At 41.4% G+C, this 15,693-nt stretch overlaps 1 protein-coding gene across 4 annotated transcripts in view; it reads left to right on the top strand.

The window, feature by feature from the left end:
- The window catches only part of PIR (pirin), a 103,064-nt gene that overhangs the window by 18,969 nt on the left and 68,402 nt on the right, over positions 1 to 15,693 (top strand). For all 4 annotated transcript variants that reach the window (XM_059910564.1, XM_059910565.1, XM_059910566.1 and 1 more), the window contains exon 3: positions 40 to 132. In XM_059910564.1, coding sequence (XP_059766547.1) covers positions 40 to 132 — 93 coding nt within the window. The remainder of the gene's footprint in view (positions 1 to 39; positions 133 to 15,693) is intronic.

The raw sequence follows: 15,693 nt of genomic DNA, 5'->3' as shown, positions 1-15,693 counted from the left end.
AAAGGCACATCTAATCTGCTGGATTTTTTTTTTTTCCAGTTAAAACATCTGGATCCATTTTTATTGTTTGATGAATTTAAAGGCGGTAGACCAGGTGGATTTCCTGATCACCCGCACCGAGGTTTTGAAACAGTAAGTAAAAGAATTTGACCGCAAAATTGTGTATTTTAAAATTTACCTCTGTTCTTAAAATTAGTAATCACTTCTAATAGAAAATTCAAATTTAAGAGCAATGAATAATAGGCAAAAATTAATTTATAAGTTCCTGGCTATAGACTGGTTGTTAACAGAATTGTAATATCTATTTTACATGAAATATATTCAAATTTAAATATTTACTGTTTTTAATCTTCTTTGAATTCATTTGAATTTGTGCCACTGGATATATTCCTGTCTGAGCAGTTAAAAAAGGCAAGAATTGGCTTCTTAAAATATTTATATAATTAAAATAATTTATTGGAGGTAGGAGAAACAATCTAAGATGTGATTAAAATACTTCTATATAAAAACCTGCTTCTCTTCAAGAATTTTCAGAAATGTTTAGTCTCATGTAGTATAATATTTTAAACCCCAAAATACAATCCAAGAACACTATTAGTATTTAACTCAGTTCTAAGGAATTATAGAATCAAGGGGCCGAAACAGAATGTGGCCTAAAAATTAGAATTTTAAGGCCAGATATATACATTTACAAATTTAACTGTAAAGTTTGTACAGATTCTGCTGAACACTTATTTTCAGTTTTAGTTCAATGAGAAAATAAGAATGTGTAATATAATATTGGGGCCCTTTCAAAGATTCCCATTCTCCACACACACAGATACTGTGGGGAAGATGCAGGGACAGTTCCCAACAAAGTTCAGTCACCTGCTCCCTGAGGAAAACCTGTATTCTAAGGGAACAGACTAGGGCTTAGTGTGTTTGTCAAGTCCATTACTGAATGAGTAAATATTTATTGATGTCTGGCGACATGAAACATGGTGTCAGGTGATCTTCTGTATGTTGGGATGTGTGTGTTTGTGTGTTGGGGAAACTGGGCAGTGGCAGAGGAAGGGAGGCTAATGAAGAATGAGGCATGACCCCTGCTTGCCTCCAGTATGGGGTTTAGTTAAGGATGTAAAAGATGTGGACAAGTAAAGAGTTAACCTCTGCAGTGTGAAAATAGAATAAGCCTAGAAGCTTCTGGAAACAGTTTGAAGGATTAAGGTCGTTGGACCGGTTTCCATTTGTCACTTAGCCATTTGCCTTCCGGTTCTCTTCTCTGTGACCACTTCGGGGCCACTGTGCCTTGCTTTACAGCAGTAATGGAAGGCATGCCTTTCACCTCGCCTACACTCATGCTGAGTTCTGACTCGGCTTCTGGAACAGGTCTCCCTACTATGCTCTTCTGCTTCTGGTATCAGGACATTCTCACCACTCCATCCCACAGCTCCAGCTACCATTTTACTAATCTTTCAAGATCTTTTCAAATATTACTGTCTCCATCATGTTTTCCAGACAGTCCCGAGAGGATACCCTTTCTCCTTCATTTGGCCCCCGTAGCATTAGATTTTTCCACTCATACATGTTAGATCTTTATGGTGGCCTTGATCATATTCTGTTTTGTATTAAAATGAGGAATTGCCTCAACCTCCCCCTCCCACACCCAAGAGGACTGTAAGTTTCTTCAGCTCAGATCATCCCGCCTGTCTCCATGTTCTCCTGGTGGAGATTCTCAGTCACTCCTGGCTGAATTTAATTGAATAATAAAAAGAGATGGCTTCTGCTGAAGATGACAAATATATTAAATAAAATGAATGATGAAACACATTGCTTTCCTTTCCATTATTGAAAGAAAATTTAATTTCCTTTTCTTTTTTTTTTTGCCACACCACGCTGCATGCGGGATCTTAGTTCCCTGACCAGGGATCAAACCCGCTCCAGGGAAGTCCCTAATTTCCTTTCTAAGTTACAATTTATAAATTGTACAGTGCTCAATGTTAAACTACTCTGGGAAGGGGTCCAGCTGTAGAATATCGATTTTTGGCTCTTTACTTTTGAGTAAGCATTTTCCTGAAAAGTGTAATTGTAACTATAGCCAATCCTCATCATCTGTAGATTCTATATTCGTGAATTCACCTCCTCACTAAATGTATTTGTAACTGTGGTGCTTGCGCCGTCATTGGCGGGCATGCGCAGAGCAGCCCAATGTGCACATGCTCTCAGCTGAGGGTGATCAAGACGATGCTCTGCCTTCTTGTTTCAGCTCTCATACTGCAAACAAGTGTCCTTCTTGAGGTCTATTTAGTGCCACATTTTTGTGCTTTTTGTTGGTGATCTCGCTGTTTTAAATGCCTCCCCCACCCCAGGCATAGTGCTGAAGTGCTGTCCAGTGTTCCTAAGGGCAAGAAGGCTGTGAGGGGCCTTATGGAGAAAATACGTGTGTTAGAGATGCTTCCTTCAGGCCTGAGTTACACTGCTGCTGGCCGTGAGTTCAGTGTTAATGAATCAGCGATATATATTCAGTAAGGTGTCTTTAAACAGAAGCACACATAACAGGAGGTTACGTATTGATTCTTGGTTGTGACTTGAGGCTCGCAGGAACGTAACCCTGTATTTCCTCAGGAGCAGAGGTTCAGTGTTGGCTCATTCAGTGATCATGGCAACTTTATAGAACATCACTACTGTAAATAACTAGAATCGACTGTACCAGTTTCCCCCAGGAGTGTAGGTAAGGTAAGGACTCAGCTGTCTCTTACTGTGAACTTTAATAGTCTGCAGTTCAAAACCAGGTCCACTTCTAGGCTCTCCTCACCTCCTCCCTGGAGCATTCTCTACAGGCTTGTTGTAAATTTTGAAAATGCTAATTAGTATAAAGAACAGAGTTTAGAATCACCTGTTATCTTACCATCCAGAAATAGGCATTGCTATTGTTTTGGCGTATTTTCTTCCAGTACTTTTTTTTCTGGTATGCTGTATATGTTTTGTGTCTTTTTTTTCCCCTAACATTGTACTGTTAACATTTTCCCAATATTTAAAAAAAGACTAATCTTTGATGGCTTCATTAAGCATCTGCCATGAAATTGTACCAGTTGACATTACCAGAGCAATGTATGAGGGTACTTGTTTTCCTACAGCATCACCAACACAATATATTTACCCAACTTTTCTTTACCTTTGCCATTTTTTAAAAAATTTTTTAAAATTTTATTTATTTATGGCTGTGTTGGGTCTTCATTTCTGTGCGAGGGCTTTCCCAGTTGCGGCAAGCGGGGGCCACTCTTCATCGCGGTGCGCGGGCCTCTCACTATCGCAGCCTCTCTGGTTGCGGAGCACAGGCTCCAGACGCGCAGGCTCAGTAATTGTGGCTCACGGGCCCAGTTGCTCCGCGGCATGTGGGATCTTCCCAGACCAGGGCTCGAACTCATGTCCCCTGCATTGGCAGGCAGATTCTCAACCACTGTGCGACCAGTGAAGCCCTATCTTTGCCATTTTGACAAGTGAAAAATAATGCTTCATCAGTTTTAATTTGAATTTTTCTTATCTGAGCAAGGTTGGTTATCTTTTCATTCATTTTTGGCTGCATTGGGTCTTCGTTGCTGCGCGTGGGCTTTCTCTAGTTGTGGTGAGCGGGGGCTACTCTTCATTGCGGTGCATGGGCTTCTCATTGCAGTGGCTTCTCTTGTTGTGGAGCACAGGCTCTAGGCATGCGAGCTTCTGTAGTTGTGGCCTGTGGGCTCAGTAGTTGTGGCTCACGGGCTCTAGAGCGCAGGCTCAGTAGGTGTGGCGCACGGGCTTAGTTGCTCCATGGCCTGTGGGATCTTCCCGGACCAGGGCTTGAACCCGTGTTCCCTGCATTGGCAGGCGGATTCTTAACAACTGTGCCACCAGGGAAGCCCTTCTTTTCATTTTTAAACATCTTTTTACCATACATGTTTATATTCTTGGCCTATTTTGTTTTGTTGGGTTGGTGGTATTATTCTTATTGCTTTATAAATGCTCTTTGCATATTAAGGAAATCAGGCCCTTTTCAGTGATAGGAGTTGAAATAGTGTTAACAAGGATTTGGCTTGTTTTGCACGCCCCCAAAGGTAGACCTTTAGATACAAAGCATAGGTACAACCCGATAGAAGGAAGACCTTTTTAACAATTCCTTATGCAAAGATGGAATAGGTCCCCTGGATCAGTGATTTTCTTATGCCTGGAGAAATACAAGCATGCACTGCATGTTAACATAATGGGTATGTTATCAAGATCAATGGTCCTCAAAATAGGTTTTGTGCGAGATGAGTCAGTGCTGTGCTGAAATAAAATATTAGAGCTCATGTTTATATTTTTAAAGAAAACTGAAATTATGCTGGACTAACACATGAATATAAAATAGAACTAAATATATGTTGTTTAGTCCCTGCTCACATTTTTTTAAACTAATACTGATACATGATCAAAGAAATGTGGAGAATATTTTCCTGCAAAATTATTATTACCTCAGGTGTGATCCGTGAACCAGCAGTGGTATCACCTGGAATCTCAGGTGCCAACTCAACCTAGGAATCACTTATCTAGATGACCCTCCAAACCAGAAATATTATTATTTTTTTAATTGAAGTATAGTTGATTTACAATGTTGTGTTAATTTCTGCTGTACAGCAAAGTGATTCAGTTTTATATATATATATACTTTTTCATATTCTCTTCCATTATGGTTTATCACAGGATATTGAATATAGTCCCTGTGCTATACAATAGGACCTTGTTGTTTATCCATCCTATATATACTAGTTTGCATCTGCTAACCCCAAACTCCCAATCCATCCCTCTCCCACCTCCCCTCCCTCTTGGCAGCCACAAGTCTGTTCTCTATGTCTCTGAGTCTGTTTCTGTTTCATAGATAAGTTCATTTGTGTCATATTTTAGATTCCACATATAAGTGATATCATATGGTATTCATCTTTCTCTTCCTGACTTACTTCACTTAGTATGATAATCTCTAGGTCCATCCATGTTACTGCAAATGGCATTATTTCATTCTTTTTTATGGCTGAGTAGTATTCCGTTGTATATATGTACCACATCTTCCTTATCCAAGAAATATTATAACTCTATGAGCTAAGAACAAGAACGTGATTTTACTGAGTTAATGGCTAATCATTTTCTAAAACTTAACTCTTCGGTTTAGATAGCGAAATACATTCTGTTAAAAACTTGCATAAAAGTTGAGGAAGAAGGAAGGCCCTGGAGGAGGCACAGCTGGTGGTCCCAAGACAAAGGGGAAAATGCACGCAGAATTTCCTGCCTGTAGTTTGGACTCCGGGGAGCATTGTTTTGAAAGGCCAAGTGGTAAAGGGTGGAATGATTTTGCAGTTACCTATATCTGGTCAGGCCTGATATCTTGATTTGTTTAGGGCAACTCTGTATGCTCAGAACAAAGAACCATGTGAAAAAATGCGCAACACTCTTCCTTTTTAATCCACGCCCTGCCCCAATTTAGTTTTGCCTGAAAGAGAAGTGCTTCAATTTCACACACTGTTGATGAACCCTTCACCTACCATTTTGTACCTTTCAAAATCATCCTTTAAATTACAGCCTCAGGACTTTCCAGGTTTTAGCACTGAAAGGCCCGTGTTCCTAGGAACCCCTCTGTCCTGGGGAAACCAACCTGGTTGATCATTGCCGCTTCAATTGAAGAATGGTTAGGAGTAACAGTCCTGCCTGCTTCTCAGGAATGTTTTAGGATGGTCTGGTCCATTCTGTCCTTAGTTGGGCTTAGAAATGTTTTATCAAGTTTTTCACCACAAGCCTCAGCAGGTTCTTTGATTTTGTTCAGGAGAACAAACCCGCTCTGTTTCCAAGGGTGTGCCCATCAGAAAAGCCAGACTAATGTTTACTGGTTGGCAGCCAGCAGCGTTTGCATGCAACCTCTGAACAATACCTCTAGAGGAAGGGTAGGGTTCTGTTGGTTCACACCTAAAACTTACAACTGGACCCAAACCTCCCGTCTCCCACGCGGCCTGTTTTTTCTAATTTGCATTGCACTTTCAAACCCAAACCATACCATCGTTGAATCAAAGCTGGGGAAAAAAAAAGCTTGATTGAATTCAAAATCCATTCTGGAGGGACTTCCCTGGTGGCGCAGTGGTTAAGAATCCGCCTGCCAATGCAGGGGGACACGGGTTTGAGCCCTGGTCCAGGAAGATCCCACAGGCCGCGGAGCAACTAAGCCTGTGCGCCACAACTACTGAGCCTGCGCGCTAGAGCCTGTGCGCCACAACTACTGAACCCACGTGCCACAACTACTGAAGCCTGCGCGCTTAGAGCCCGTGCTCCACAACAAGAGAAGCCACCGCAATGAGAAGCTCATGCACCGCAATGAAGAGTAGCCCCCGCTCGCCACAACTAGAGAAAGCCTGTGCAAAGCAAAGAAGACCCAACACAGCCAAAAATGAATAAGTAAATAAATTTAATTATAAAAACATAACGTTTAAAAAAATCTATTCTGGAAAGAAAAAAAATACTCTAGGAAAACTAGGAAAGAAGGATATTTTCTGAACATCAGAAAGACTATTGTTCACGGAACATCCTCTCTCATCTCTGACATGGAGGTATTGACATGTTCCTGTCACTGTGAGAAAAAGATGAGAATGTCTACCAGCACCACCACGATTGAATATGGTTCTGGAAGCTTTGACGCTATTAATAAGAGAGCTATTGGAAAGGAGGAGGACAAATTATTTATTTGTAGGTAATATGCTAATAAAAGGAAACCCCACCGTGGCTGCGTCCAGCTTTGGGTGGTGATGTGATTGGAGGACGATGGAGGGCACAGGACTTGTTCTAAAGTTACGGTTACACTGCAGCATGTGGATTTTAGCGTATACATTTATTTGGCGTGGATTGGGGGTGACACTAACAGATTATAGGAAGGAAGCTAAAGCCACCCTCACCCCCAGGACACCCCTCGGCACCACCATGCTAAGAATATCAACCAAAACCTCTTACTAAATGGCTGGATAGAAAATAACTATGCAAAAATCACCCACTTTCCTGCCCAAAGGCAATAGCCAGATATAATGAGGGGGGCAGTCCCATTCATAATAGCAATAAGACCCCTTATAATTCCAGGGCAAAAAGTTTTTCTCCTTTAATCCAATTATCCTACTTCTAGGAATCTAATAATTTCCTGAAAAAAACAAAAACAACATAAGAACAGAGGCTTGTTATACAAATGTTTCTTCCAGTGCAATATTAAAAAGTCAAAAAAAGAAAAAAAGTAACAGAGTAAGTATCCAAAATAAAAAGGAAATGATTATATATGTGGAGATTATATGTAAGGAAATTTTTGTATGTCTGGAAGGTGGAATATTATGCAACATTATTTATAAAAGCAGATATTATAAATAACTTAAATTTTCATGAATCATGGTCTGTTTAAATCGAGGTTTCTCACCCGTGGCGCTATTGACATTTTGGGTGGATCATTCTTTGCTGCGGGGGTCTGTGCATCGTAGGATGTTCAGCTGCATCCCGTCCCCTCCTCACCGGCTGCCGATAGCACCCCGTTACCTCCAGTGGCGACAAGAAAAAGTGTCTCCAGGTATTATTGCCAGTTGTCCGCTTTGGGCAGGGAGGCCACCACATTGCCCCCAGTTGAGAACTATGGTTCACATACATGTGTGCATATAATGACATACTACCCAGCTGGTAGAAGAATGTCACAGCTTCATAGGTCCTGATAAAGAATAATCTCCATGATAGTTGGAAAGTGACAGAGGCAAGGTACAAAATTGTTATGGCATAATGTGGGATTTGTATAAAGAGCAAAGACTGTACCTTTGTTCTTTCCCAAAAATGGTTTATTATTTATTGTGGGGAAGGTGGACTATCTGAATGAATGATGACTTCCACAGATTACATTGATGCAAAGAAAACAAAATTACAGAATTCATGTAACAATACCGAAAGAAGATGGTGCTTAGAGAGAAAACATATAACAACAGATAAAAATATATATTCACAAAGCTTTTTTGAAAATTTAGTGGTTTTTAGTATATTCATAAGATTGTGCAAGTATCACCACTGATTCCAGACATTTTCATCACCCCCCAAAAGAAAGCCATCACCCATTAGCAGTTAATCCGCATTACCACGTCCCCCAACCGCTGACAACCTCTGAAACTTTGTGTTTCTATGGATTTGCCTATTCCGGACACTTCATATAAAAGGAATCATACAGTATGTGGTCTTTTGTGACTGGCTTCTTCCACTTAGCATAATGTTTTCAAGCTTCATCCATGTTGTAGCATGTGTCAGAACCTTATTCCCTTCTATGGCTAATAGCCATTGTATGGCTGTGTCACATTTTGTTTATCCAGTCATCTCTTGATGGACGTTCGGGTTGTTTCCACTCATACTTTGATTCTTGGGAATGCCTAGATTCTCTCTCAAAGGACACCCAAGAAGCTGATAATGTACCTTCCAGGGAAGGTTACTGGGTGATGAGGGAGAGTGGGAAAGAGTTAATTTTCACTCTAACCCTCTTTTTCTCTTTGTACCATTAGAATTTGGACCATGTGTATTGGTTATTTAAAATATATTTTCAAAATTCCCTCTTCACACGCCATATTTGAAGATAAACAGCGCTCTCACGGTCGATGAAGGTCCTGGCACTCACTTGCTCTCCAGGAACTCTTGCTGAGGCCTTCATCTTGGGTCTGCCTTCTCCACATAAAATCGACCTCGTTTGTGTTCTGTTCCAGTCAACCAGACAAGTTAATAACATATGCCAGAGTGGAAGGGGGGTGGGGTATGATCTAGGGGCAGCTTCCTCTAGGAAACATTTGTGCACCATTAAGGGTGCCAACGAAATTTAAAAGTGCTTCAAATTAAAAAACATAACTTTCTCCTCCTCAACGTGTTCCCTGTCCGAAAGGAAATTAAAATTGTGTGTGTGTGTGTGTGTGTGTGTGTGTGCATGCGGATGCGTGTGCATGAGTTTACAAGTGGGGGCAGAGGACTTCCAGTTTGTAAGAAAGTTAGAAAATGATTAAGGAGGAACAAGAGAGGTCCAGCTGGTGAAGTTTCGCATTCTGAGGGAGAAGCTAGCACTTCTAACAAGTCTGGGAGGGTTTCAGGGAAGAGTTGGCCATTTAGTAAAACCTTAAGGAGTAAGTTAGATATGACTGACTGAACAGCAGAGGAAAAAGTAGAGGACATAGTACGGGGATAAACTAGAAACGGGGAGTAGTTTAGTCGGACATAAAAATTGGATGTGTAGGGTGGGGTGGGATCTAAAGCTGTAGGTTGGGCCATCATTGGGGAAGGCCTTCAAAGCCAAGCTCTATCTCTAGTTATGAATGAATGACCAATATTTATATCCTAAAACTCCCGAGTTAATGCAGTCTTTTTGAAATTAGAACCATCTTTAGTCTAAAAGTCTGGCTTTTAGACTGTGTCAGTGGTTCTCAACTGGGGGTGATTTTGTCTGCACAGGGCCTTGTGGCAATGTCCGGAGACCATGCTGATTATACCAACTGGAGGGTGCTACTGCCATCTAGTGGGTAGAGGCTAGGAATGCCGCTGAATACCCTGCAGTGCCCAGGACAGCTCCCAGCATAGGTCATTTGAGGGAAAGAAGCAGTTCAATGGAAATATTCTTTGAAAGTAGTCGAAATATATTCCCAACCAATTTCTCCCTCTGCCGCACTCGCCCACCCGATTCCAATCACAAACAGAAACCATTCGTGTCTGAGAGACTACATTCCAGAGTTCTTAAGTAGACAAATTGGAGGGGGATGTAATAAAGACTATATACTAGTCGTTAAACATTCTTTAATGTTACCAAATATAAAGTAATGCTTCCTAAGTGAGACTAAAAATAAGTCTAAAATAAATTAACATAGATCATTACATGACAAAAAGCTTCTTCCAAATGTTCAGCACTATTAGCAAAGCTTCTTCAGAGTTACCCGTCAATACACTCTTTTTCAAATGAAATGCCTGAACATACAGGAGTAAATGCAAAGGAAATTTGCCACGCAGTAATATTAGCTACCTAATATTAGCTACCTAATATTAACATATTAGCTACCTAATATGTTTAGGTAAAATACCTAAAATACCTAATGTTTTATGAGAAGCTTCACATGCTTTGTCTACTTTAGCTCTAAACCTCACAGCAACCCTGAAAAGCAGGAATTGTTAGCACACATGCCCACCCCCCATTTTACAGATGAGGAAACAGAGGCCAGAGAAGTGGTGACTTGTCAAGCTCACGGCCCGTACAAGGCAGGTGGGCCCCTCTGATCCCAGGCCCACACCGGTCCACTCTTCCATGCTCCCACTCCTGGAACAAAGTTCCCATTCTGTACATCTGCTAGTGTTTCAATACATAGACACGTTCATAGCATTTGAAGTGAGGTTGCACAGGTGGCACAGATCCTCAAACTGTGAACACCTCATACTCCTTCTGTTACTTAGTGTGGGACCCACTGCTCTCATGGTTCAGGGACCTGGATTTTCCTGCCCATAAGTGCAAAGTAATGCTCTCACTTCTCCTCAGAACTTCCGGTATAATGAGGAAATGGATTGGGTTGGTTGACTGCCGGGATATTTAAGGACCAATCATTTAACTTCTTGTAGCCACAAGGAGACCATTCATGATTAGGAATAACATGATAATTAACAAAATGGTGCTTTAGTTGCTTATGACCTTTTATTACAACCTAAAGATTCTTTTCCTTCTTCTCTATACCGTTTTGCCCCACCCACCCCAGCTTTTCCCCAATATTTCAGTCCTTTAGGGACCAGCTGGGGGGCTGCCTTCTCCATGAGTTACTCCCCCATTCCTCTAGATTCATCCTCATCAGGATTAATCTTTCTTCTGTGTCCAGTGGGACTAATTGTACTTCTCTGCAACATTCGCTTCTCTTAGCTACATGTTTTAGTAGTGTCCTCCCTGCTGGAGTTACCAGTAGCTCCCTGAAGGTGGGGAAGGGATAATCATTGTGTTCCCCTTGGGTGCTTTCTAACTTCCCGTTTATGAGTTTGTGATGACATTTTCTCTTGTGCAGGCTGAAATGAAATAAAAAGAAAAAGAGATTAAAAAATATTCCAAAATTAAAGGATTATTTAAAAAGACAAAAGAAAGACAAAAATTGGCATCCCTATATCACACCCCCTTATTATAAAATGTTTTATTGCTTCTTGAAGTCCAAAATCCCGAGAACTGTGGCCCAATAACATCAAGTGCAATGAACACATTCACTGAAACATTCAGAAATTAGATCCTTACAATGAATTGAATCAGGAATAATAAGAAATCACCCACCAAAAGGTGTCAGCTGCTTAATTAAGTTAAATATTATTATAATGAAATTTGAACAAAATATTAAAACAAGAGGGAAATCGACATGATTCCCTTAACTCTGTCTCTGTAAGAGCCCTGTGAGCCCCAAGCCTGCCTAGGACCATGTATGCGGAGGAGCGTTTCAGGCCCTTCTTTCTTGGGTGTCAGCCTTGACAGCTTTTAACTAGAGGAAAACTCACTTCTACACCACAACACAGCCCCTCCCTTGATGAATAGAGGGCAGCCTGCCCCATGGACACGTGGTCTTTGAGCAGAGACAACGCGCTCGGGCTGGAAGACATACTTAGTCATCGGTGGATCTTTTAGCCAGACAGCTCCCTGGTTTGGCGAGAACTGATTTTAGAAAAACAGTGAGCACGCATCATAAGGATCAGCAGAGGGCACTCTTAAGCAACAATGCTTCGAACTACCCACTTTCCCGCTGGGTACAGACATAGTGCTTTTGTATGTGGGAAATTGGGGTAATTCTAGAAGCTGGCACACCATTCCCTAGAAGCCCCTTCAGTATAACATGGGAAATGAAACAATGGACGTGAACGCTTTGACCACAGTTTTACAAGATGTAAGTGGTATCAGTTAAGAGGCTGGCCTGACGACATGGGGAGCCAGGGGTAGTTTGTCTGAAGAGATTCCCCCAAAGGGTTGAATCCTGAGTGGAGTTTGAAGAGGAAGGGCATGTCTGAATCTGGGGTTCTAGAAGCAGCTGGAAGATTCTCAGGAAATTTGCAGTTCAGCCTGAGTAGATTTGGGAATGTGATCATCATAGAACCTCGATGTGCATGTCTGAAATTTTATTCAGGATGAAAGGAAAATTAGTAAATTTGGGAGACTTTTGTGAGGGGAGCAACAGAAAAATAGAAAAGGAAAATTGCTTTCAAGTCACTTGTTCATTGCTCTGTAGTTAGATGTTGTTGGGTAGAACTTGTCAACGTCCACACCAGAGAAGGATCCCATGATCCCCTCATCGCGGGATCATGGGGCTGCCTGTCCATCAGCCTCTTCTCCACTTCACCTGGGAATCCCAAGGCCTGTTTTCAGCTTTGTGTACAATAGCAAGGACCCTTTCTTTGCCAGAGGTGCCAGGTTGCCTAAAGCCCTCGCAGTTGGCAGCCCTGGCTCCTCTTGCAGCTCCCATCAGTTGTCTCCTCCAAGGCAGGCGCGGTGCTCACAGCACCTGTGTTACTGCCAAGATGGCGCCAGCATTTGTGGGACACTGTGCGAGAGTGAAAATAGTTTTATTCTCAGAGACAGAAAATGTTAAGTCCTTTCTCTGCTACTATTAATGGTGTAAACTTAATCACACTAAGCCACCATGTTTTCATCAGTATCGTGTAGGTGATAATATATTCCCAGGATCATATGCTTTTTAAGTGCTGAAATGCTATGCAAATACAAGATGCTGCCCTTCCTTCCTTCCTTCCTTCCTTCCATCCATCCATCCATCCATCCATCCATCTTCAGTGTCAGCTATATGTTCTAGCCTTCAGGGAGGTTGCATTTTCTTAGGGAAGACAGACAATAAATGAATAACCAAATAATTATATAATATAGTGCCCTTCATGAAAAAGCTAGGAAGAAGAAACAGAGTAGGAGGATTGAGAATAGATTGACCAATTAGATGACCTGGTTGGGGGTGGCCTCTCTTAGGCAGTGACATTTTTTTTTTTTTGATGTGGATCATTTTTAAAGTCTTTATTGAATTTGTTACAGTATTGCTTCTGTTTTATGTTTTGGTTTCTTGGCCGTGAGGCATGTGGGATCTTAGCTCCCTGACCAGGGATCGAATCCGCACCCCCTGCATTGGAAGGCTAAGTCTTAACCGCTGGACCGCCAGGGAAGTCCCTAGGCAGTGATATTTGAGCAGAGGCCTGAACGAAGTGAGGACGCAAACCATGAGAATATCGGGGGAAATCATTCCAGGAAGCTCCAGTGAGGACCAGAGGGAGGACCCATGAACAGGATCTCTGCTCGAGGAATGTGGCAAACGTATGTGTGCTGATTCTAGAACTTACTGAACACTTGTTATGTGCTTTGCACACATCACCTGGGTTAGCCCTCACCATGCTCGGTGAGTTCATTGCCTAGGTCCCTGTTGTAAGTGAAGAAACTGAGCCTCCGAGAAGTTAAGGACTTCACCCCACATCTCACACCTGGTAAATAAGTGGCAAAGCCCAGGTTCCCACCCAGGCTCCAGTGCCCGAGTGGCTCCCGAGGCAGGGCTTCGCCAGCAGGGGGCGTCTCCGGGGGTTGTGGCAGAGCGTTAAAAGTTCGGGTTTGCCCCTTGGCTGAATACCTAAACCATGTTGCTTCTCTTTTCCTCTTTTGTGCAAACCACCTTCTGGCACTTGTGAAGGTGTTTTTGTGGGGTCGTGATTGGATGAGCCAACTTGGGGGCAGGGTGTGAATTTCCAGGTTTCTCAGTGATTGCTCAAGAAATTAAGACATTTTTGTAAAATAAGTCGGGTCCTGAATTGTATGGATTCAAACATGCTGTTTCTGTCCTTGAAGACCAGTTAGCCGCTTCGGTTACGCAAGATGTTCCTTGCCGGCCTCTCTCATCAGCCATGACCTCAACCCGTGTTTTTGTTTTGTTTTTCTCTTTTTCCTACTCAGCTACCAATAGAGAAAAGGGCACCATTTTAGAGCAAATGGAAATTAAAAGAAAACAGAGTTTAATCTATAATATAATCTTTTTCTTTTAAAGAATGTGTTTTGCATCTGTAACAGGGAATGAGGTCATGACACTCTTCTTCCTAAATACCAACCAGAAACAACAAACTCTGTTTGGTGCTGTAATTCTTCAGGATTCATTTATAGCTCCTTGAAGTACACCTTCTCTAAACTTCATATTGCAGGTGATGCTTTACTTTCATTACTGTTGTGGGTTTGTGTCTTTCTCTTTCCAAATACAAACAAACACACAAACAAGTAAGAACTGACAAGGAAGCACAAATATTTAGTAAAGACCCGTGGAAAGTTTAGGACCAGGAGGAGGAAGGATGCAGCAGGACCAGGAAGCACGTCAAGTCCGTTAAGAAAACACCTGTTTCAAATTACAGATTTCTTACTTAATTAGACACATGCAAGTCTCAAGTTTAAACATAACACTCCCAATCCCGTCAACCACCCACGGCAATTCTCCAGGTGTTTGCGATTATGTAATGTCCTAAAAAATCATCTGGATCATGTCAGTTCTCAAAGTACTGCCTGAGGTTTGTTTGTTTTTTTTTAATCCTCTGCAGACGTTAATTTATCCTTAAGGTCTCAGTGTAACATTTACAGCACTTAGCAAAAATAAATAAATAAATAAAAGATAGTAAATAAAATTTCCTCGGTTTCTGATTATTATTTCCCCAAAGGCTAAAAGCGTGTTTTTTGCTTTAAGTAGTAAAAGGTAGGCATTACGGACTCAGTAAAGCGTCGTTGGCCAGACTTCTGTAATTCAGATTTTATTTAGGATAGGGGAGATGCTGTTTACTTGTGTATTGCCAGAGAAAAGAGGACATCCACGCCGCAAACGTAGGGGAAAAAGGGGGCAATAATGGTCTCCTCAGTCTTTTACAAACAGTGTTGGAACTGCTCCCTAAAATAAAATTTGCAAAAAAAAAAAAAAACCCAAACAAACAAAAATATCTCTTTTGATATCCATGTAAATTTTCATCTTTAAATGACTCATGTTCCCGACAATTTACTTTTGAAAGTTGCCTGACATATTTTTAGATGATTAACAACTTGAAAGTCCCTAGGCTTGGATAATTGAAAGATCTTGGGGGAGGGAAAGAACATGATTTGAAAGACACTCCTTTGAGAAGCCAAAGGGGAGCTTCAGCCCAAACAGAAAGAAATTTGCCTTTATTATGCAGTTATTTTAATTAAAAGTACATGAATAACAGGAAAAGGAAAGCAATTCTAGACACTGCTCAGTGTAGTTTGGCTGGTTGTATGACATTTGGAAGCTTTTAATTTGTCCTCTGAAATTCTTCAGCTTTGTATGGAGTCCTAAGTGCTTAATTCTTATTTTGGCATGAGTGCCCTCTATAAGAATTCCAGATCTTTCCCATCTAGCAGCATATTAAAGTCAGAGCCAGCTATGTGGTCCTCACAGGTAATAGGGAGTTATTCTGATTCTTAGTGTTTTGCCTTATGTCTTATTGCCTTCCTTCCAGCCCCAGTTTACCCACCCAGGGAACCAATATTCACCAGCATCTATGCACAATAAAGCATATCACTTACTTTCATTCACTGATTAGTGGCAACATCTTTTTATTTTCCCAAAATAAAAAAAGTTTCCATTGTAAAAAAGTAAACTACTCATTGCAGAAAACGTAGACCAGCAGAAAAGAAAGCAG

Source organism: Balaenoptera ricei, chromosome X, assembly GCF_028023285.1.
Source record: "Balaenoptera ricei isolate mBalRic1 chromosome X, mBalRic1.hap2, whole genome shotgun sequence".
Classification (NCBI taxonomy): domain Eukaryota; kingdom Metazoa; phylum Chordata; class Mammalia; order Artiodactyla; family Balaenopteridae; genus Balaenoptera; species Balaenoptera ricei.
Note: the sequence above shows the minus strand (reverse complement) of the source record. Positions and strands in the feature narration are given on the sequence as shown.